The sequence below is a fragment of the Spermophilus citellus genome (genome assembly GCF_964194105.1).
Source record: "Spermophilus citellus genome assembly, chromosome: 1".
Lineage (NCBI taxonomy): Eukaryota > Metazoa > Chordata > Mammalia > Rodentia > Sciuridae > Spermophilus > Spermophilus citellus.
In genome coordinates, this window is record NC_138182.1 from 246,013,690 (window position 1) to 246,037,409 (window position 23,720).

The following is a 23,720-nucleotide window of genomic DNA, read 5'->3' on the forward strand; positions in this document are numbered from 1 at the left end:
GGGATAATATTGCTGATTTTTAAATGGAGCTATATTTATTTTTGCTGGCAAGTAGGAGAAATTTCCTCCTAATTATATTTGATTTTCTATAGTGTGCTTGTTTGTTTTGTCTGGAGGGAACATAGGGGAAACGTGATTATCACTCTCCAGAATAACTTAGAAGGTAAAGACCCCACCTGCAAACAGAACCTGACCAAACTTGAAAGGATATGATGAGTAGGTATTTTTCTGATGGTGGCATGTTTCCTCTAATGTCAACTTTGGTGTGTATAATACAAGTTTAGAGATGCTCATTAATTTGGAGACCAACTCCAGTATCAGATCTAATACATCCTACACATCCATCTCAAAAGTCAATACCTGAATCACCTTTTATGGAGCTTTTGTCAAACAAGGAAGTAATCTGCTTCATGGTATTACCTACTGTGAGTTTAATAAGTGTACAGGAACAGTCTGACCCTAAAGTTATAGAAAGAATGATTAGAAAACCTGAATATATAGATATAACATCATTTTCATGTCTCTGATAATATCTGACCATGAGGAGTCGGAAACAAACTGAATAACTGCTATAAAAGCAGGACAGTTTTATGTGGAAAAGCTTACATAGCCATGGTGCTGGAGACATTTCTAGGTGCCCAAAATGGCCCGACAATCTCTGTGCTATTATGGACCAGAGAGTCTTTCCCATGTTTAAGTTGTTAGGCATCACTAGTAAGAAGGGTAAGGGCATGTTAAAGGAACTCTAGGCCAACCTTTTCCTCCTCACCCATTCTCTCTACTCGGCTCCCACTCAAGAAAGCCACATACACACTGGCAGGCTTGCACACTTGCATACTTTGCAAAATTTTTACTCTTAAACATGAAGACCAGTCATTATAGATAAGCGTTATGTGTCAGCAAATAGACTTTGTTGCAAGGGACATACAGAAGGCAATTTAAGTATTCCCATTTTACAGATGGGAAGATAGGGGAATATGGTAGGTATACGAACATGGGAAAAGAGTTCCAAGATGGAGGACCCTTTTGGGCAGTTAAGTGAAAAGCAGGCCCCCTTCCTGGAGACCATACCTCTTGTTAGCCTCACTGAAACAACATAAGCATGGCCATCCTAAAGCAACCTGAAGGAAGAGGCAACGGCCTCACCACATCCAGTTGGTTAATCCCCCTTCTGTCAATCACTTGCGTACAAACTGAATAGACTATAAATTCACATTTTTGGAGCCACATGGTCAAAATAGCACTTTATATTCAGTGTGAAATTCTTAAAATGAAACCCAGCTGGCAGATGGGAAGGATTGGGGAGGGGGGCATATTGGGTGTGCAAGGGGTTCATGATTTTCCAGAGAGCTTTCTATGCTTTGTGCAGATACAGAAATATTTTTAAACATCTATGATGCAGCACAAATGAATTTCTCAAACCTAGATTGTAAGAGTCTAATTTATAATATTTCATAAAAACCATTTAGATAGTTATACAAGTCATTCCATTGAGACTTGCCTGCAAGAATAGAGTAATTTACAAACATTTACAAAAATGTTTTCAAGTCTTCCATGAGGGCCAGTTAATAAATTATGTCTTTCAGTACTTGAAATAATTCCTTGCTTTAATAACCTAATATATGAGAGCAGGAGAGAAAGAGGACAGCTAATTCAGTTCCATCTCCGCTTCACATGCAGAACTCCCAGCCGTTTTGTGGTACATCTTTATCTCTTCCACACTTTCTTTCCTTAAGTTACTTAGGAAATATCTTGAGTCTTGGCAACTTGAAGGGTCATTGAACATATCAGAACCAGGCAAACCTCACTACAGAGCACAATGCTTTCGGTTACTGATCCAAACCTTGCAACACTTGAGTCTTACCAGACACCTTTCAGGTTTACCAACTCAAGTCACTCCTGCTGAGAATGCCAAAAAGCAGTTCAACCTATAACCAGGTTACTACCCACTTGGTGTCTGAGACTTCATAGAATAAGCAAAATTCAAGTATTACAGCAGCTGTAAGAGATTTCAACTTTCCCATATGTTTTATGAAAAACGTGTGTTGCATTTAACTACTAATAAATGTGCAGGTTACATGTGTTGTCTGTCTGAATGAGAGGCTGGGGTCAAATAAGCAAGAATGTGTTTCTCAAATACCAATTTCTCCAGAGTCACACATTTTCTTCTTTCTGTGTGAAAGATTAGCTATGAATATGCACTTAAAATTTTTAAAACGTATTTCAAGGACTCTGAAGTCTAGGTCCCTTATGCTAAATGTGATGAAGACAAAGTATCAGGTAATACTGACAATAAAATTGGACACACACAGGTGTCACTTTTGTACATGATTTTATATTTTCCTATTACTGACACCCTTAGTTAAAAATAGATAATTGGCATAAACTGTCATTGTCAGGCATTAGCATTATATGATTTTTAACTTCAAGTGCCATTATAGAATCATTTTACAAAATGGAAAAATTAATATGGTAAGTGTAAAAAGAAACATAATACTTTCCAGGTAAAATAGGACTCTTCTTCAAAGCACCAAAATTGCCTGTTCCCTAGAAACCTGTGGGAAATAGTAATCCAAAGGACTGGGTAAAAAAATCTCAGGAAAATTTTCCTAGTCATTATATGTACTATATAGTTCTGTGTCCATTCCTGGGCCTAGAAAATAGATACAAGTTCTATTTAGAAAATATTGCACATGTGCATTCAGAATAAGGTAGTGTTTAATTTTTAAAAGGAGTCTATAGTTACTAATGTGGTATCAAGTTGTAACCATAATATGCTTTCATAGTGTGAATATTTCTATAAGAAGCTCCAAGGGTGTGTATATATGTGAGTGTGGAGCTGAGTATTTTAATTTTGTTGCTTTCTACTCTCCTTCACAGAAAGATTCGAGGTGATAGACATGAGTATTGATTCTGACAGTGGACATGTTTTTATATATCACTCTGAACTTCAGACTGAAGTAGGTGTTAATGACTTCCCCTCTGAGAAGGCTTTTGATTCAGACATGATGAGAAGTGTGATTGGAAATTTAGGGCAGTAAGTGTAGAGGTAGAAGTCTACTGACCTGATCTGAACTGGTAGTTAAATAGTTAATCAAGAATTAATGGGGCTGGGGATATATAGCTTGGTGGTAGAGCCCTGGGTTCAATCCCCAGCCCCACCAAAAAGAAAACAAAAGAATTGGCTAAAGTGGGAAGTCATTTTTAAAAATTGTATACCCAAAGTAATTTATTTTAATTTAAAATATGCTTATGGTACTAATCTTTTGATATTGGTCCAAGGCCTTTTCTCTGAGCATATAGCCTCTCATCAAAGTTGTTATATGTCTGATCTTTCATAAAACAGCCATTACCTATGATTTCAGCTTCTGTTTCCTTAAAATAGAACCATGAGTTAAAAAACATTTGGGAAGCAATCTGTACCTTTCCCTCCAAACCCTTTATCTTAGAGTTTTAGATAATGCTTTATTTAAATCTAATAAACAGCAGCTTGCTTTCAGTGACTGATCTTTGTGGAGTTGTTTGAACACTTTCCATGTAGATTTTCATAAAAATAGAAATTCTCTTTTCAAGTTCATATTCGTCTGTTGGTGTCACATTTAATTAACTTACTTAATGATGAGAACAAATATGATTGCCATAATGAGAATTATGTAGCAGCTTAGAGAAAGAAATGAGCAGACACAGCTCTGGTGAAAGGCAATCTACCATTGTGAATGTGTGGAGACCATCTTCCGGTGAGGCTGGTCAGCAATGTATAGGCCTCGTCAAGCATCATCTTGCTCCTAGACAGTGGACAGTCAGTTACTCTTGCACAATTAAGTGGAGGTTGATCAAGAAAGCCTTTATTGTAACTGTGGACAATATTGCTTTGGAACCAACTGAAGATTTGTCCTTAGCTGTGACTGCTTTGTATTCAGCCTTCAGTCCCTCTCTTTGATTAGGTATGTGGTGAATGTCATTGCTGTGTCACCTGCTTTTTCTTCACATCACTTACCTGACCTGACTACTAAATCTCTGTCAGTCTCTTCCATTATCATGCAAGCTCAGTGAGGAGAAGGATGTGTTAAGTCACCTTTTATCCCCCACAGCCAGAAGCAACAAACTGTGGAGTGATGGTTATTTCCTTGATACCCTTGGTTCAGCCTAGTTTGATGTCCTGACTGGGTTCCACTGATACCTGATTCTTCACTTTGAACCCCTCCCTGGGTCACTCCTTGCTGGGACTTCTGGTCTACTTTTACATAGACCAGTCCAGGTCTTAAATCTCTGGATTACAGGGAGGTGCCTAATGACTTCCTGCTGCAAAACCATGGATTGAATCATTGGCACAATCTTCATTCTTTAATTTTTACCTTAAAAGATCCATTCAAAGCCAGATTTCTCAACCCAGGCATTGTTGGCTTTGGGGGCTAGAGAATTCTCAGCTGGAGAAGAAGAGAAGCTACCCTATGGATTGTAGAAGGTTCTCTAGCATCTCTGGTCTGTACCCCCTAGATGCCAGAAGCACTCACCCTCTGTGTGTTTCCCCCATTGTGACAACCAAAAATGTCTCCAAACATGATCAGATGTCCTTTAAAGGTATCATTGCCTCTCCCTTCTCTGGTTGATGATCAGTGGTTTCAACTAGTTGTTGGGTGGCAACTGGGACACAGGGTGACACTGACAGTGCTGTGGTAAATCTAGTCAGTGGCTTTTTGAACCTTAATGTCTGCTATTCTCTTTATGTTCTGTTAGTAATATTCTCCAGACTTATTTTGCTCAGGCTTTATACTGCATTCAACTAGTCCTATGTGGGTTTTTTTTTTTTTTTTTTTTTCCTGGCTAAAATTCCTTAGGGCAGATTACCACTTAGCTTTTCTTGCCTCAGACAGCCTGCCAGCCTCTTTCCAAGCTCATATTTCTCAGTTGCCAGGATATTAGGCTCTTGGCTGTATTGCCAGAAGGAAAAGAAATTCTCTCCCCATGACTAGCAACATGGCACTTTGTTATTAGGCCACATGTTACCTGTCCCCCTTGCTCAGGTGTATTATTGGGGTGGTTGTCAGCTTTTTCTGCTTCCCTGTTCCCAACTCTCCATGCTATCCTGTTTTTCCTTTTCCTCCCAGTGTTTCCATGGTGGCTTCTTCCTGTAGCCAGAGGACAAACTGCTGACAGGAACATCCTTTGAATATCTCTGCATCTGGACAGAGTCATTGGCACCCTCCATTGGCGGCCAAGCAATGTGTATCTTGCCATATTTGTGTCTTCTGTTTAAGGCCCAGGGATTTGAATTGCTCCAACATGTAAATGTTGTCGTTGTTAAGACAGAGTGCTGCCATAGTACCACAAGGCCAATATTAAACATGTTTACTTGGGTCCATATATTCATATTTTGTTTTGTTACTACTATTATTGCTTTATCATGCCCAACAGCTACAAGATTGAGATGGGGAAAATAATGTTCATTACAAAAAACAAATAAAGTTGAAAATAAACTATTTTTTTAAAATTATGTGTCATGGAAACTGAAATCAGAGTGGTTATTTTATTTTCCCTATGTTGCACAAGTAGGAGGAAAAACTGCAGGGATGAACCTAGACTTGTCTGATATATCATGGTATTTTCACCTGTTTGATATTTTACCTGTTATCTTTTAAATAAAAAATGGGATGGAAACATCTACTATGTGGTGGGCATTGTTTAGATGTTTTACATGCAATTTTATTAATTTTATGATTCTTTTGAGAATGTGATAATATTTTTCTATAAGATGAGAATAAATGATAATAATTGTAAAAAAAATTGTGTCCAGAATAACCTTCAACCATGTATATAAGTATATTTGTCCCTAATACTTTATTGAATCAGAGAATTCCTCAAGTGGTTTATTGAAGTACCCTGGGGGGTACAAATAGTGAATAAGCAGACAGAATAGTTAGACCCAACCAAATCAGAATCATGTTCTTGTGGTTTTCCAGTCAGATAGAAATTCACTAAAGTGTAATAGCAAAGGCTGAATAGGAAGCATGATCAAAAACCTTATTTAAAATATGTGGTTGATTTCTTTTTACATAATTTTAGTTGTAGATGGACACAATACCTTTAATTTTTGTTCATTCATTCATTCATTCATTCATTCATCCGTATGTGTTGCTGAGGATCAAACCCAGTGCCTCACACATGCTAGGCCAGTGCTGTACCAACAAGCTGTACAACCCCAGCCCTATGCAGTTGATTTTTAAGAAAACTCAAAATATGAAATCGAATCAGGAATTGTCATTCATGTGTCAGTTAACATCAAGTTACCTATATATAGTGTTTTATAAAGTAAATCTCTGGAGAATAAAGTTTGTAGTTCACTCTGAGGCAGTGGTAGATTTGAGAAGTACCACACCCAGGGTCGTCGTCTTCTCAGCTGTTTTACAAAATCAAAGGCTATGATTAAAAAACAACAACAACAAGAAAAAAAAAAAAACAGTGCTTTCTTTAATACAAAAGCACCAGTTCTCAGTATTGGAATGTCTTGGGAGCCCATCCACCAATCCCAATCAAGATTTTCAACAAGGCAAAGGAAAATAATCTAATTGTGTGGGTCCATCTCAGTTACTGACACAATTTATTGGTAATTGATGAATTGTCTTTCTTTTTGAAATCCCCCTTAACTCCATAAAATACAGAACTCATATTTCAACCTGAACTTCATAATACTAGGCTGTCTGCCCCCAGTCCAGCCATTTCAATATGCCCAGTTAATGGCTATTAAGTTAAAAAAAAAAAAAAAAACTTAAAAGAATCAATTTCATGGTGAATGCATCTAGTTAAGCAAACCATTTAAGCAACATTTTACTCGTGTGTAGCAGACCATTTTATAAGTTACTGATAGCTTTACAAGCCTGTGTTTCAGACAAGCTAATTGGTTGTCTCTCTGTTAGGTGTTTGGAGCTTTCACTCATTAACTTCCTTTCCTGTCTAGTACCTACTTGACCAGCTCCTGTACATATAGGTAGGACTTTTAAATAACCATATTCTGTTGCCAGGACAAAATTTTTCATACATAGATTTCTTCCTCTTACCATATTTGCTTTCTTGAAATAAAGGTAAATCATGGAAGATAGAGAATCAAGTATGCTATCCTAAAAGAGCATGGTACCAAAAATCAATGCTCTTTCCAAAGAGTGGAATGGAAATGATTACAGAAAGGAAGGAGTGAAAGAGGAGAAAATGATGTGCTGTGGAAGCCTGGCTGCCTCTGTAATTAATGACTATATTATAGATTGTTATTGAAAAGTCTGATGCCTGCACCTGCATGCAAAGACAAGAGTACTGAGGCTTCCCGTTTTGCGTGTGTCAGTGCTTTCCATTCTCTCAGATAAGAATTAGATGCTTTGTTTGGACACAGATTAAAGGAGTAACTCAAAACACAAGTGTCCTATGGATCTTGAGATTTCTGGAGTGGTTCTTTTCCAGGATAGGTTGTTTACTTTTCTGTTTGCAAAACAATTCATTGCAGCTGCCTGTAGGCATATGTGTAATAGAGTTTAAACCAATTAAACCTTCAGTTTTGAAACTGTTCATGAAATCCCATCTCCTGCATGAAACCTTGGCCTGATTAATTGGAAAGAGTGGTAACTTCTCTCTAGTATTCAATTTCTTTCTTTACTGACATTTTAATGTAGGGTGAAATATGTTACCTATTTAGTTGCCTTTTTCATTATAACTTAGCTCTTTAAATCTATTTCTAAAAAATAAATGAATAGGCTTTTTATGTATAGCATTATACTGGATACATAGAGAACACAAAATAAATTTTTTCATTGTCTGTGCCCTTGAAGAACAGAGGTCTCACACACATGAAAGAACTGGAGAATAATTATCCAAATCTGGTTTATCCTATAATTGAAAATGGTTCTCACCACAGACTTGCAGAAATGCTTCATCCCCATTGAGGCTTAATATCCTAAGCAATTTATGCAATAATAGTAGTAATTTTTTTAGTTGTAGATGGACACAATACCTTTATTTTATTCATTTATTTTTATATGGTACTGAGTATGAAACCCAGTGCCTCACATGTGCTAGGCAAGTGCTCTACCACTGACCCACAACCCCTGCCCTGCAATAATCATTTATAATGCCAGTTATCAGAACATAGTGGCTCATATAACTAAAAAGGTCATAGGTTACAGATATTTGGCGCAGTTTTATCCAGAAGTGTATGCATTATTCATACCCACTTTTCTGTAGTTTCTTGGCTTTCTTCGTGTACCTGTGTCCTCAGAATTTATTTCTTAGGTTCTTTCCATTTGATAGTAGATGGCTCACTGCAGCTCCCAGGACTGCCTCATTCAGCATTCATATCCTGCAGACATTACCTAGAAACCAAACTTCAACTCTCATGACCTTGTGAACTTCTGACTCCAGTTGGTCCATACTGCTAAGGGATCTTTCAACATGTGAACAAATAAATCCTCTTTATCATTTTAAGTCAGCTTCAGTTGAGCATTCTATTTCATTCAACCTCAGGCATCTTCAGATATTCATAATTTGGTACTAAAAGTGGGATTTACAATAAATGATCTCCAAAATGAGGCACTGGTTAAAAAGTTGTATGGAGGAAATAAATAAGGCAGACTCTTCTGCCTGTGACTTATAAAGTTCCAACTCCTCTTTTCTGAAAACCGATTATATAATATTTTGCTTTTTTGTACCTTGATATCTGTCATCAACTCTTGTAACTATAAAGATAACCAAAATGTGAGACATACACAATCCAATTGGATTTTATTTTTACATTTGTAAGAGCTTCAGTCCTGCAAAGTGAGAATAATAGGAAAAGAACTTAGAGCACTATTAAATCAATTAACAAAGTAAAAGAGATTGGGACAGAATTGTATATAAGGGTGTGATAGTCAACAGAATGCCATTAAAATGAAATGATTCAACCTTAGGAAAGTAGGAAAAGCAAAACCAAACTAAACCCAAAGCACGTGGAAGGAAAGACATGGTAAAGATGAGACTGGAAATAAATAAAAAGAGATCAGGAAAACAATAGAAAAAATAAAACCAAAAGTTAGTTTTTTAAAAAACAAAATTAATAAATATTTGGTCAACTAATAAAACTAATTTAAAAAAGGAAGCTCAATTACCAAAATGAGGTATGAAAGTGGAAAATCACTTCCGGTCTTACAATGAAAAGGATTGTAAGAAAATACAATGAAAAACTCTAGGCCAACAAACTAGATAACATGGATTCAGTGTACACATTCCTATATTAAAAGTAACTCATCAAGAAATAGAAAGTCTGAATAGAACTATAACAAATAAAGACATTGAGTTAGTAATCAAAATACTTCCCAGAAGAAAAGCTCAGGTCCAGATCACTTTACTACTGACTTCTACAAACAGTTTAAAGAATTAACAGTCTGAACTATTCCAAAAAACAGATGAGGAAAGAATACATCTCCATTCTTTCCATGAGGCCAGGATTACTATGATACCAAAACCAGACAGGAAGAACACTATAAATATCCCTTGTGAATATAGTTACAAAAATCCCCAACAAATACCAATAAATAAATCCAACAACATATTAAAAAAAAGGATTATAATTTTGGGGGTGGGTACCAGAGATTGAACTCAGAATCACTTGACCACTGAGCCATATCCCCAACTCTATTTTGTATTCCATTTAAAGACAAGAGTGTCTCACTGTATTTCTTAGCATTTCACTTTTGCTGAGGCTGGCCTTGAATTCACGATCCTCCTGCCTCAGCCTCCTGAGCCACTAGGATTCTGATTATAGACGTATATCACCATGCCCAAGTAGGATTATACTTTTGATGTTCAAGTGTGTTTTATCCCATGAATGCTGTTTCAACATACAAAAATCAATGAAATATATAATGTTAATAGAATGTGGAGAAAATACATATCTTAAAAGATAGAGCAGAAGTGTTTAACAACCTAGAATTAATATGTGACTCAGAAATTCCAATCTTAGATAAGAGCCAAGAGAAACAAAAACATATTTTTACAAAAACTTAAATCTTAATAGAATGGGATGGGGTTGTGCCTTAGTGGTAGTGTACTTTCCTAGCACATGTGAGGCACTGGGTTTGTGAGGCACATATAGATAAATAAAATAAAGGTCCATTGACAACTAAAAAAAATATTTTTAAAAAATGTTAATAGCAGCATTATTCATAATAGCCAAAAAGTGGAGCTAACCCAAGTGTCCATCACCTGGTGAATGGATAAACAAAAGAGGGTATAGCAGTACAATGGAATATGGTTCGGCCATAAAAAAGAATGAAGTACTCATACATATTCCAGTGCATGAACCTTAAAAAATCATTGTACTAAGTGAAAGAAGTCAAACACTAAAATTCACATATTTATATGATCTCATTTTTACAAACTACCCAAAATAAGCAAATCTGTAGAGAAAGAAAGTAAATTGGTAGTTCCCACAGCCTGGTAGAAAAATAAATTGGGGAGTGACTGTCAATAGTTAAGCAGTTTCTTTTTTGAATGATGAAAATCTTCTGGAGTTGGATGGTAAAGATGGTTTCACAGTTCTGTGAATATGCTAAAAACAACTGAACTGTATACTTCTATGGGATGAATTTTTATAGCATGTAAATCATGTCAGGAAAAGAAAATGAAATATCTGTAAATCCAGATAGATAATAAAATATGTGTTGAAGAATTATAAAGTCCCTGCAGGGTGTGGTGGTGCACGTATGTAATCCCAGCTACTCAGGAGGCTGAGGCAGAAGGATTGCAAGTTCAAGTCCATCCTGGACAACTTGGTGAGACCTACCTCAAGATAAAAACAGCTGGGGATGTATATCAGTAATAGAGTGCTTACCGAGCATGCACAAACCCTAGGTTTAATGCCCCAATGCCACAAAAAGAAAAATAAAGGAATTGTGAGGTCTAACCAAGTAATGGAAGTAGCGAAAGAAATTAGGATTCTAGGAGAGGGTGTCCACTTTTGTGAGTAAAGAATGAAGTAGGTAGAGGAGGTAGAGAGGGAAGATGGGAGGAGAGGGAAGGGGAGGGGGGATAGTAGGGGATAGGAAAGGTAGCAGAATACAACAGTCACTAATATGCCATTGTGTAATAATGTGAGTATGTAACAGTTGTGATTCTGCAATCTGTATTTGGGGTAAAAATGGGAGTTCAAAACCCAATTGAGTCTAATGTATGAAAGATGATATATCATGAGCTCTGTAATGTTTTGAACAATCAATAAAAAAAAGAGATTCTAAAAAAAAAAAAGAATGAAGTAGGTAATGGTAATGTGTATCTAGGAGAGAACAACTCCCTTTGAACCTTTGAAGAACATGAAGTTCTTACAGTTACAGAAACTTTTTTTTTTAAGGGCTCAATTTGTCAATGAGTGTCTCCAAAAATTTTAGTTGAAAACCAATTCAAGTTAAATGAGAACCTCATGTTGCATGGAATAATAACCCATCTCATTTGGGATGAGAAACCGTTTCCTTAATGAAGAATATTTTTAACCCTAGAAGATTTAACATTAAGGGTATAAAGATAATAAAACGTCAAACTCACATTTTTAATACTTTCAATTAAAGTATATGCTGGATGTAGGTCAACCAGATAAATTGCCATTTTGATTCTAATTTGAAATATGTGATTTCTGAATTGATCTCTCCTTTGAAAGGTATGAGAATTTAAAATGTACTAGAATTTGAGAGCTATTGAATTTATAACTTTATTGGAAGAAACGTTTACGAATTCTCAACTTCCTAAGGATGTTTTGATTATTAGACATGCTAAAATGCTTAAGAAGAAAATTAAATACATTAAATTTATAAATGGAGCTACAAAATGTTTTGGTGATTAAATAAACTTAGTTCATAAATGATCTAAAGAGTATCAGATGGGCTGGAGTATAGTTTAGTTGGTATAGTGTTTGCTAAGCATATGCATGAGGCCCTGGGTTCAATGCCCAATACTGAGAGGAGAAATTATATACATATCAAAGGCACCCAGAATGGGATTGTTAAAATCTAAAAGAAATATAAATAGAACATTAAAATTCTTAAGTTGAGTATTAAAGCTTCAGCAAAAGCTAGGCTTTTAAGAACTTTTTTTTAAATGTATCTTTTTTTTTTTAGTTGTAGGTGGACAAAATATCTTTATTTTTTTTTTATTTATATGTGGTGATGAGGATCGAACCCAGGGCCTCACACACGCTAGGCAAGCGCTCTACCACTGAGCCACAACCCCAGCCCGAGGCTTTTAAGAATTTAGTAAACTGTATATTTTTTTCTAAAACTGCAAACTAAGTATTCCTGTGTGCCAAACATCTCTTTAAGGACACCAAAAACCTCAGACTGACATGTCACAGACCATGTTATCTCATGGAGTGAGACTTGGTGGGAAAACTTCTATGCCCAGCTAGTTCTTGTGGCCTTTAGAAAGTCTATACAAAATAAAAACAGGCAGAACAGAGAGAAGAAATAAAATATGGCTTTGCTGAGAGATGACCCTTCTGCATGCTAGACTACAGTTTAAGCATCTGAAATCATAACTGGAGTCTAGCCAAGTTGCAAAAGCCAAATTCTCTATCCCACTAAAATGTGAGCCAAGCAAGAAAGAGATGGTCTAACATGTTGAGGTCAAACTGAGTCCCAGAAAGCGTGATGCCTCAGACCCCTCCCAAACACTCCGTGACTCCCTGCTAGACAAAATAGAAAGTTGCAAAATGATGTAGGCCAGAGGCTGGCAATATTTTTTTTTTCTGTAAAAGACTAAATAATAAATATTCTAGGCTCTGTGGAACATACCATGTCTGTGGCAATTACTCAACTTTGCTATTGTGGCGTGAAAACAGCCATAGATAATACTTAAGTGAATGCGTGTGCTGTCTTCTATTAAAACTTTATTTACAGGGAATTTATGGTGCATGGGTACCATGGAAGCAACCCACAAAGGCCACTGTGACTGAGGTTCCTTCTAATTTTTAAGTTTCTTCTATACCATTAGGACCTCCTCTTGAGGTGACAGAAAGACTCTGGCTGGGTCTTAAAAGATGAGAGAATATTTGTAGGCTTCTCCTTACAACCTGTAGATGGAGGAGTTTTGAGTTTGAAACAAGAGTTGGAGCAAAGGCCTGCAGGCAAGAACCTGCCCAAGCTGTAGAGGCCTGGAGCACATAAGTGGAGTGGTACAGACACTGGGTATCTTCCATCAGTTCCTGAAGATAGGATCATCCATACCTAATTGCAATTCTCAGTTGTGTGATAAGCAATCTTTTTGAATAGAGAAATAAGCCCCCGAGATGTACCCCAAAAATACATATATATATATAGAGAGAGAGAGAGAGTGCTTATTAGATCCTAAGTTCCACCACCAAAGCAAATAGCATCATTTTGTTTGCTGTGAGGAATTTCCCAATACAATGGGAAAGTAGGTTTCTTTTCAATTATTTTCAAAACATATAACATTCTATACACGTTGGAGGTTACTGACTGGGAAAGAAGACTAGTAATAAGGATGAGACTTAATCCCAGGTAATAACCTGCAGTCATTATCTGGTTTTTAATCAATCCAAAGTCAGGAAGACTGCACTGAACTTTTGTTTCCTTAAGAAAGGAGCCATGCTGTGGAAAGTATGCTTTTTACATTACACACCATCCTTGAAATCAAGCACCCGTTATAAATAGGCACTCCCAAAGTGATGGTATAATATTAGTTAATGTCACATAGTCATTTTCTGGTCCATATTAGTAGTACTCACTAAAAAGTAAATAACACTCATTCTTTGGAACTGTAGCATATTGGTTTTATTTGTGTTATTTATTTGTGTCTTTAATGACATATTTAGTACCTTTCTAAGGATTTCAAAATCCTGCAAGCAGTACAATGAAAAGGGGAACAGCTGGTGCTTCTCTGTAGACGAACCTTTCTTTGAACAAGCTGCCAAGAATGCACTCTGAAGAATCTTAATGATGTCCTGCCACTCTATCTCCAGGCCCGTCCTGGAGCCGTGGCGTGGGCAAAGTTCTCTCTGACTTTGGTGAAGGTTACCAAGTTAAGCCTGCTCCAGGAGCTTCCATAATTAAGGCAGCAAACACAGACAAGATTTGTACACTCAGTGGTGTGTAGTAAATGTTTAACAAGCAACTCTCTGGAAAGAGAACAGAACTGGTCAGATGCACTTGCAGATTTTTGTGGTGTAAATACTCCAAACCATGGCTGATTTCATGACTTAGATAATTTGACATCATTTTGCCTGGACTTGGAAAGAGAATAGCATGCACAATCAACTATTGGTAGCCCACGTCAGGTGGCCCCAGCATGCACCAAGAAGTATTTCAATACAAATATTTCCCCCAGAAGGACAGGTTAATATAATAGCCATATTTGCTCCAGGGATTAAAGAAAGAAGTAAGGATGTAGTCAGGAAAGGCACACTTCCTTTTAATAAAATTCCACAGTCAATTTATACTCTCTTGGCATCCTGTGAATTGGCACCAACACCACACTTTTACCAGTTTAAAACCAATATGAGCTTATCTTAAAGACCATTATTCATACAATTCTTTGAAAAGTACAAGCTAGACAGTGGAAACTTTGTGGGTTTAAAATTATAAGAAAGGGCTGGGTTGTAGCATAATGGTAGAGTGCTTGCCCAGGAGGCCCTGGGTTCAAGCCCTAGCACCACAAAATATAAAACAGAATTAAAGAAAATAATGATGGGCTCAAGATTGTTACTTAAGCCACATTCCTTTGAATTCAACTCTGCCTTCTACTTACCAAGTTCCATGATGGCAGTTCATTTTCTCGACTTTCTGTGTTGTTTGAGATACTCACCTCCTGGTGACCCATCATGTGGGTTTGAAGGAGCTGGTGTCATCAGCCTTCATGAGACCACATCCCTTTCCCAGAGATGAAGAAAGAACATGCCTTTCTTTCTTTTTTTTTTTTTAAAGAGAGAGTGGAGAGAGAGAGAGAGAGAGAGAGAGAGAGAGAGAGAGAGAGAGAGAGAATTTTTTTAAATATTTATTTTTTAGTTCTCGGCGGACACAACATCTTTGTTGGTATGTGGTGCTGAGGATCGAACCCGGGCCGCACGCATGCCAGGCGAGCGCGCTACCGCTTGAGCCACATCCCCAGCCCAATGCCTTTATTTCTGAAGGTTTTTTTTAACAGCCCTATGTCAAAATTTTTATTTATTCAAATTGAGTTCCAGGTTGTAAGAACTATTCTAAATAACCCTGTCCCTCTTCATTGGAATCAGTTGGTTGGGTTACTTCCAGTCAAAGTATCTAGGGTACTAGAAATGAGTAAAAATGCTCTTAGTAAATTACATTGTACTGAATGACCTTTTGTGGTCACTAAAAAGCCCCAGAGGGAAATTTAACTGTATAATATAAATGATGAGGACAGTGTTCTGGTCAGGCTGCTGTTATTTCTGTCTGGATTTTTTCTATTGTGTCCACATCACTGGAAGCCCATACACTGGCTCATGGAGGCTGGCACAGGTGGCTCCTCCCTGCTGCCTCCACTCACTCAGCATAGTCCTCTTCAAGGGGTGCTGATGGCATGAGTAAAACTATGGGGGGGTCCAACCTTCAAGTGATAGTTTACAAAATGAACAGACTGATCCCCACCCACCATAATCCATTAACAACCACCTTCAAGCTTAAGAAGAGTCAGTTATAATCTGCTAGTTTTTGACCAAGGAAGCATGTGTGTTATTCATAGATGGGGATCTGGGGAACCATGGGGAAGTATTCAGATTCCACCGGGCCCAGACAAAGGCAAGAGGCACCTGCATTCCACATGGGCTAGAGCAGCAGTTCCCCACAGGGCAGGACCACCCAGGTGATGATTTGAACCCAGGAAAGATGGAGCATTTTTAGTTTTATCTATTACTGATGGGTGCTAATGGCATTTAGTTTCCTAGGACTCTGAGTGACATGAACTATAATGAGGGATGAGCCAGTGTATGGGCCAAGTCCCAGATAATAAAAAACTGTCATACATTCTGACTCATTTTTAACTGTCTTACCATACTTTCGTGTGGATCAAAACTCTATTTATAAATATCCAAGCTTAGAACCTAACTCTATTTCATATAAAATCACTGAATAAAACCTTTCTGGAGTGTTCTCCACCCTCCCCCACACTGTCCAAGGTGCTTAAAGGAAAACCAGCTCACCCCTGGGCCCTCATTATTTACATGATTTAATAACAAAAACAGAAAAAAATGGGCTGGGGTTGTGGCTCAATATTAGAGCACTTGCCTAGCATGTGTGAGGCACTGGATTTGATCCTCAGCACCACATATAAATAAATAAAATAAAGGTCTGTCAACATCTAAAATAAAAATATTTTTTAAAAAACAGAAAAAATAAGTAACTTATTGTCATAAATAAAATCAGTTTTGCAGGTTTTTAAAAAGGAAAGAGCTATTATTACAGTTCAGAAATTATTTATGTGCTTTCTAAAAATTTAGTCCTACTGGGTTGACAAGAATTGAAAGTAAAATTTTTGAAACTGAAGTGAGGTCAAGACAGGAAATCAGTTAGCATCCTTCAGATCCCCTTAGCGATCATGTAGCTAGGAAAGGCTTATCTTATGATTTCACTACTCAAGGAAGCATTAAGGACATGTCCTACCCAGTGTGTGGGTCTCCTGTGATCTGAAACGTTTCCCCAGTTTAACAGCTGCTACAGACATTAGCAACAATGAGATGGTCCCAATTCTTCTCTGCGCTATTGAGACTTTACAGCCGAAGTGATGTGTCAATCATGGGATACAGCAACGCAGATCACCCTGCAGTGGCAAGAGTGAAGAGCTCTAATGACATAGCTAAAATAGGTTGGCTACTGATGGTGGCTTTGTTTTCCCATCTCTAGGGTGGACACATGGCCACTAACAAATGCCCACACTCTGGGTATCCTGAAAATAGCCAGATGACCACAGGTTGCCAGGCAGCTGTATTCTGATGTCATTCCCCCAAGTGTTCTCTCCAAAAGCCAAAGCGAAACATTCACCAGCTCCTCATTCCAGCAGTTTTCAGTTAACCATGACATTTAAGCAGCTGATAAAGTATTCACAAGACTTAAGTTCATTTTCTCTTAAGTCATCTTTAAAATTTTTATCTCGATGAGAAAATGACCTTCAAAAATTAAGTCCATCATGAAAAATAAATCCTTGCATCAGAGGCAGGTTTTTTTAAATTTTAATTTTAAAAGCAATTTCAGATTTAAGCATATTATCTATATCTATCAAACCTAAGCATCTTTCTTTATAATTATGCACCAACATCTACAAGGACAGAAAAGTAAATGGTAGACAGACAAAGTCAGAGTAACCATACTGGGAAAGTATAATCTGAAGCTAGGGTAAATATAAGAAAACAAAACAAAAACATTATCCTACAAAAAAAGAAAAATCAAAGTTAGAACATGAAGTCTTCCCCATTCCCTTTCTTATGCTGAGTTGACCTGTGTAGAAAACAGGAAACGCCAGGCTACATTCAGCAGCACCCACTGTCCTTTGATCATGGGTGGAGTGCCCAATATTGTTTTTAAATTGATAGTATAAATTGCACGGAATCCTTTGGATACTAGTGGGGTGAATATGGCAGGTTAGGTACCCACGTAGGTTACAAATCTGAAAATCTCAAGTTACCCATCAATATTTGTCAGCTTAACGCCACCAGGCTTCTTTATGTGGTGACCACCCTGTCATCACAGCTTTCATTTCCTTCTCATGTTTAGTATTCAGCAGAGCAACTCCTGGGGCATATCTGCCTTCGGACATCTTCATTTTCTTCCAAGTGAGGCTACAGGAATGTATTTTCAGTTGCTTAGAAACAAATCTATCTAATGGGTAGCTACACCTCATGGGGTTTTTGTTGTTGTTGTTGTTCTTGTTTTTTGTTGTTTGGGTTTTTTTTTTTTTTTGCATCTAGTCAGTTATGCAAAATATCGTGAATTGCTACTATTTTTAAAATCCGGATAGTAGGGGATAGGAAAGGTAGCAGAATACAGCAATTACTAATAGGGCATTATGTAAAATTGTGGATGTGTAACCGACGTGATTCTGCAATCTGCATTTGGGGTAAAATTGGGGGTTCATAACCCACTTCAATCTAATGTATGAAATATGATATGTCAAGAGCTTTGTAATGTTGTGAACAACCAATAAAAAAAAAAATCCAACATTGTTTTCAAATTAGCTGTGAATGTGCTGCCAGCATCAATTCTGTGTCATTTTGAAATGAACCACTGGAAGAAGTATTGTTAGTAAAATACACTTACTGGCTTGGTGCTTTCTTTAATTTTAATATTATTGAATTTCTTGTGACTGGCACTCTTCATGTACCAGATTTAGGACATTACATGATGTCCTTTGTCTGATGAGAAGTATTATTGATTAAAAAATACCAGAATGCCTTAGAAGCATAGCAGTCCCCGTTCCTGCACCCAGTGATATAGTCTGAAGCCTCACTTTTTGGGAGAAGCAAGAAAATTCACATCTCCCATTTACATCCTCAGGAGCCCACTCCCCTTTCTTGCAGTGAACTTAGCCACAGTTGCCTACCTGCCTCCACCCCCCTGCTCATCACCCCCTGCTGCTGCTGACTGGCAAGTTCCTCCCTCTGTGGGACAGAGTTGGTCTCTGATACTAGTCATTGCACAAGTAGTTTCAAATTTTCTTGGAGGTAAATTGTTTTCCACACCCTAATGAAAAGAAACTGAAAAAATGGAGTTTTTATTTTTAATAAATGAGAATTCTCTGGCTGGGATGGCTCAGTGATAGAGCACTTGCCTAGCACATATGAGGCCCTGGGTTCGATCCTCAGCACCACATATAAATAAGTAAATTAAGGTATGGTGTCCATCTACAACAAAAAAAAAAAAAATGAGAATTCTCCTAACAAGGTGATTTGTGAAATACACGGGGCAAAAAAAAAAAAAAAAAATTGTGATGGGATTCTTAGTACTCTCCAGAATCAGAATCAGATTGATGATGTTTCTTCAATTCTCAGATATTCTTTTTTCCTAGAATTAGTATTTATTGTGAATTTGTTGGCATTTATAAGATGACTTTTGGGACACACTTGAACTATAAAATGTTAGCATTTTCTCACTCCTAAATTAGCATAAAAATTTGGTATTTCTTATATATATCTTCTTGCTCATATGAAAAAATATACAGACATATTAATGCCAGTTTGGGTGATGTATCTTTACCATTGACATTTGTTCTTGCAATGGTACAAGCAAAATGATATCACACAAGAATGGCCTAAGACTGATCCACTTGGGTCATGCGTTGACTCAAGTAAGACACTGGAATTTTCCATGGCATGTGGGATTTAATGGGATTATTTGATCAAGAATGTCTTTGAACAGTGACTTTTCTGCTGTTGCTACTTGACTGTAATTTATGTTATATAAACCTTGCTGGGCAGTAAGTGCAAAGTTCTGTCCTATGTGATTGGTGTGTGTGAATGAGGAGCTTCATGAGCTCTGTACTTGGTCAGACACTTTGGGAGAACCCCATCAATCCTTCTGGAACTCCTAACAATTGGATATTGATTTAGTCAGAAGTTGGTAATGGTAGATGCTGTTAGTCAATATCCTAGCCGAGACAGTAAGAGTTACTTCTGACTGGATTGTTGATGGGCCTTTATTTTATTCTATATGTGGTGCTCAGAATCGAACCAAGTGCCTTACACATGCTAGGCAAGTGCTGTACCACTGTGCCACAACCCCAACCTGTCACTGGTTATTAACTGAAAAGTTTTTAAGATAGCAAATATGTCACCTCTATAACATTATAAAGTTTTGACTTTTTCCTCCCAGTAAGTTCAGAACTGGCAGAAAAAAGGTTGAGAGACTCAATGCATGTATGTAAATGTATGTTAAAAATATTTTTTTTCTTGCACATGCATGCACACTCTATTTCTGTACTCTTTCCTAGAAAACTCTTTCATAGATCTCAGCAGTAGACAATGCAAATTTGAGAGGAGAGAACAAGATGGTTTAAATTAGTTTTTGTTATTGTTGTTTATATGTCCTTGATGGCCAAAATTATCTTGAGTAATTGATACAGTACATACTATAGGTTATCACCAATTTAATAATGTGCCAAGGTGAGAGTAAAAACTGCTCTGCTACCATTATTTTGGTGAAATGGAACCTTCTTGGTGCCTGCAGTGTATTTTGTCTTGTGCCACAGTGCATATAATTCTTTCTCAGACTTCTGCAGACCTCCCGTGCTGTTGTGTGTATGGATGGAATGGTGTCTTGCAAGCAGGTCACCCACCCCTAAAGAAAACACTCTCAGGTCACATCATATAACCCCTGTTACAACAACAGCTGTGGGCAGGGTTCTAGAAATTCCTAGACATCTCAATTCCTGTAAATTCTTCTTGAAATTCCCTCATTTCATCACTCCAAATTTCGGTATGAGAAAGTGTCGGATATAATCAATAACATCTTTATCTCTATTTTCCCCCCTTAAGATCAAAAAGTATTTTGAACTTGAACCACTTGCTCGTGGAAAACGCTGGATTCTGCAGCCCTGCTCGCTGGATAACATGGATGCACTGAAAGACAGCTTCTCTCAGCTGATACATTTGTTAGAAGAAAAGGACCACGAAGCTATGAGAATGTGAAACCTGGCAAAGAAATCGGGTTCCCACAAGGCCTTGAACCTCCCATGTTAGTGTCTCATTTTAATTCTATTTTGGTATCAAGACTATCATGACTTCAGTCTCTGTTTTCCTTTAGTTATTTCAGACTCTCATCTCTCAAAGTGAATATTATGTAAGTCAGGTGAATTATCATCGGCATTAACGACAAGTACACACTACTGAGAGAATTTATTCTCTGTTTACCACTAATTATCTTCACCGCATGTCTCCTCCTTCTGTTGTTCTAAGCATCTCTTCTATACTTTGTGCTAAAATGGATGAAATTCATGGCTCACAGAAATCAAATCCCTTGTGAAGAACTCAGAAAGACTCAACAGTACCTTGACTAATTTTCCCTGGGCTTGGGAGTGGAAGATTGTGTACCGGGACCCCACAATATTATGTATGTCATTTTCAAGATCTCTGGGGGTTGAGTTTTCTTAATTTTTTTATCTTATTTTTATTTTTTAGGGTTTTGTTTTGTATACCAACCTTATAGAATATGAGTGAAAAAATGAGTACCAAAAACTTCGATTAATCCTCTTATGAAAGAGTATCCTACCACAGGAAAATTAGGTTTGAAGAACTTAAAAACCAGATGCATAGTGTTTCCTTGATCTATCTGAGGTCACACTCCTTTTCCCCTTTTAAGAGCAAAAACACTGTTCTAGGTTTTTTTTTTTTTTTTTTTTTTTTTTTTTTTTTTTTTTTTTGGTGGGTGTTTTAGGAAACTTAGGCACAATGTATACGTCACTGATTGCATTTGGTCAAGTCCTCAAATGTTTTAGTGGAACAATCAGCCTCCATAAAGCCAAGCTGCAACGTAATGTAGTTATCTTTTTCTAAAAACCAGAAATGTTTGATTGAAATAGAGAAAATAATTTTTAAAAAATAAAAATTTTAAAACAGCCAAACAAAGCATAGTTTATACTGGTTAATGTTTAAGCTGGCAAGAATTTGAAGACTGATTCATCTGTGTATTTATTCATTATGTGCTAATATAGTTTAATGGAGTCTTTTAAAGCCTCCATCTAGTTAAAAGGTCTATCAGTATTTCTATTATAAACCTCTATTTTCAGGGGTTTCAATGTGCCCTTAAAATGTGCTGGGGCTGCAGCAGATAAATAATTTGAGGGCTTAGCTTCAGTCTTTGGAACGAATTTTTTTCACTTAATTTAAATGATAAAATTGCCTAGAGATAAATGTACAGTTTTAGTAAGGTTTAGCACCTTTGACCTTTTCTAAATCAGGAATAATCTATGGATATTGAAGTTCATAGATGAAATCTTCTTTGGCACATTTTGTAGACTTTTGACCATTGATTGAAATACTAAGTGGACAAATGATAGAAAACTGCTCCCTACACCTGAGCAATAAAAACATGTTTGTAATTTTTAGGCAGCATAGACCGATACCCAAATACCACTGACTCACGCTGTCTCACACAGTGACATAAAACCTCATAATTCTCCAGATGATATAGTTCAGACCCTTCACATCTTTCAGACACAGTTTTTGTTATTTGATCTTAGAAATGGATTTTACTGAAATCATTACCTTTGAAGCATCTAAAACTTCTTTTTGTTTTTTTTGTTTTTGGCATGGGTCAGAAAATACCCATAGTGACTTATATACAATTGTGTCTACATTATCCTGGAATATTTTTAGCACTGTGTAATAATCTGTGAGCAGCACAGAATTGATATTCCCATGACCAGTTACACAATTCCTGTTTTTATTTTGTCCTGTTGTGCTCATCTTCTCTGAAAAAAATAAATGATTATTAGGCCTTGCTTTCCCTGCAAGTTCATTAAATGTAAAATGTCGTCTCTTTAAGATACTGTGGCTGAGTGCTCCTAAGCCATCTGTTAAATGACTTCCCGTCGTCTGTGTGTGTTCATGTGCACGCCAGGGATGGGCCTCTCCTCAGACCCAGGACTGTCTGTAGCATCTCAGCCGTCAGAATGAAAACATTATCAATCAGTACCCAACAACAGCTGTTTTTGACAAGTTTCTGTCTGACGCCTAATGCTTTACAACTGTCAATAAGGCTCCTTCTTTGTCTAGCAGGTTGGAGCTGGCCGTCTTGCTGCTTCAGTGTGGCATCCTGTCCTTGTAACCCTAGAATTTGCCATGTTTGGGAAATCCACCTGGGGGGAGGGGTGGGCCTGGGCGGGTGGGGGTGCTTGGGTTGGGGGGTGTATGTCCTATTCCTACTTTCCTGTAATGTGCCACAGGTGTCTTAGTTTGCATATTCAAATATTATATAGGAAAAACAGTCTGTTAGGTATTTCTTCACTTAGCTTCTTATTATATTTATGGAAGTTTCCAGTTTTTGTACCTTCTTAGTGAAAGCAGTTGCCTTTTTATAATGGCAATTAATTTATATAAAACTTTGTATCTACTGTAGTTTACAGTATTGGTTGCTAATTAACTGCCATATTGCCCTGTCTTTCTATTAAAGAATACTGTATCTATACTTAGAGGTTAACAGTTTCATGTGGACATTTGCCAGGCAAGAACTCGTATTGTCCGTGATTTATATATGATTTTCACTTTCTTCAAATGAAAATAAACGCTGAGTAGAACTGACGTTTCCAGACTGACTCCTTTCAGCTTTAGCATTTGGGAGTCGCAGACTTCTGTTTACATTTGTGTTGCCTGTTTAAGTCTTCAAAATAAGTTCTGCTGCTCTTGGGTCAAAACAAATGATTAATCCGCATTTCTTTTGAAGCCATTGTGAAAACCTCAACAGAAAGTCACAAGTGTCTTTTCCAGTTGGTTCAGTGGCTTCAGCAGCAGTTTACTCTCATGAGAGCTATTCCTGGGGAGTGAGTGAACAGATTTGAGATGTCAATGAAGTGTCATCCTTTTGTCAAAGGATCATTTTATAATATTTTCAGCAAAAGCAACTTCAGAGGGTGGCACTGTTTGGTGTGATAAACTGTTTCCTTCCGTGGTGATGGATGCCCTTAGGAAATTATGGATACTTTTTAATTGACTAGAGAAGAAATCCTATACATTTACAGGTCAATCCTTAAGGATG

At 37.2% G+C, this 23,720-nt stretch overlaps 1 protein-coding gene across 6 annotated transcripts in view; it reads left to right on the plus strand.

Moving 5' to 3' along the window:
* The window catches only part of ARL15 (ARF like GTPase 15), a 410,850-nt gene extending 388,027 nt beyond the window's left edge, over nt 1-22,823 (plus strand). For all 6 annotated transcript variants that reach the window (XM_081285382.1, XM_081285378.1, XM_081285381.1 and 3 more), the window contains one exon: nt 20,504-22,823. In XM_081285382.1, the coding sequence (XP_081141508.1) occupies nt 20,504-20,656 (153 nt within the window). In that variant the 3' untranslated portion in view covers nt 20,657-22,823. The remainder of the gene's footprint in view (nt 1-20,503) is intronic.
* The last annotated feature ends 897 nt before the right edge of the window (nt 22,824-23,720 follow it).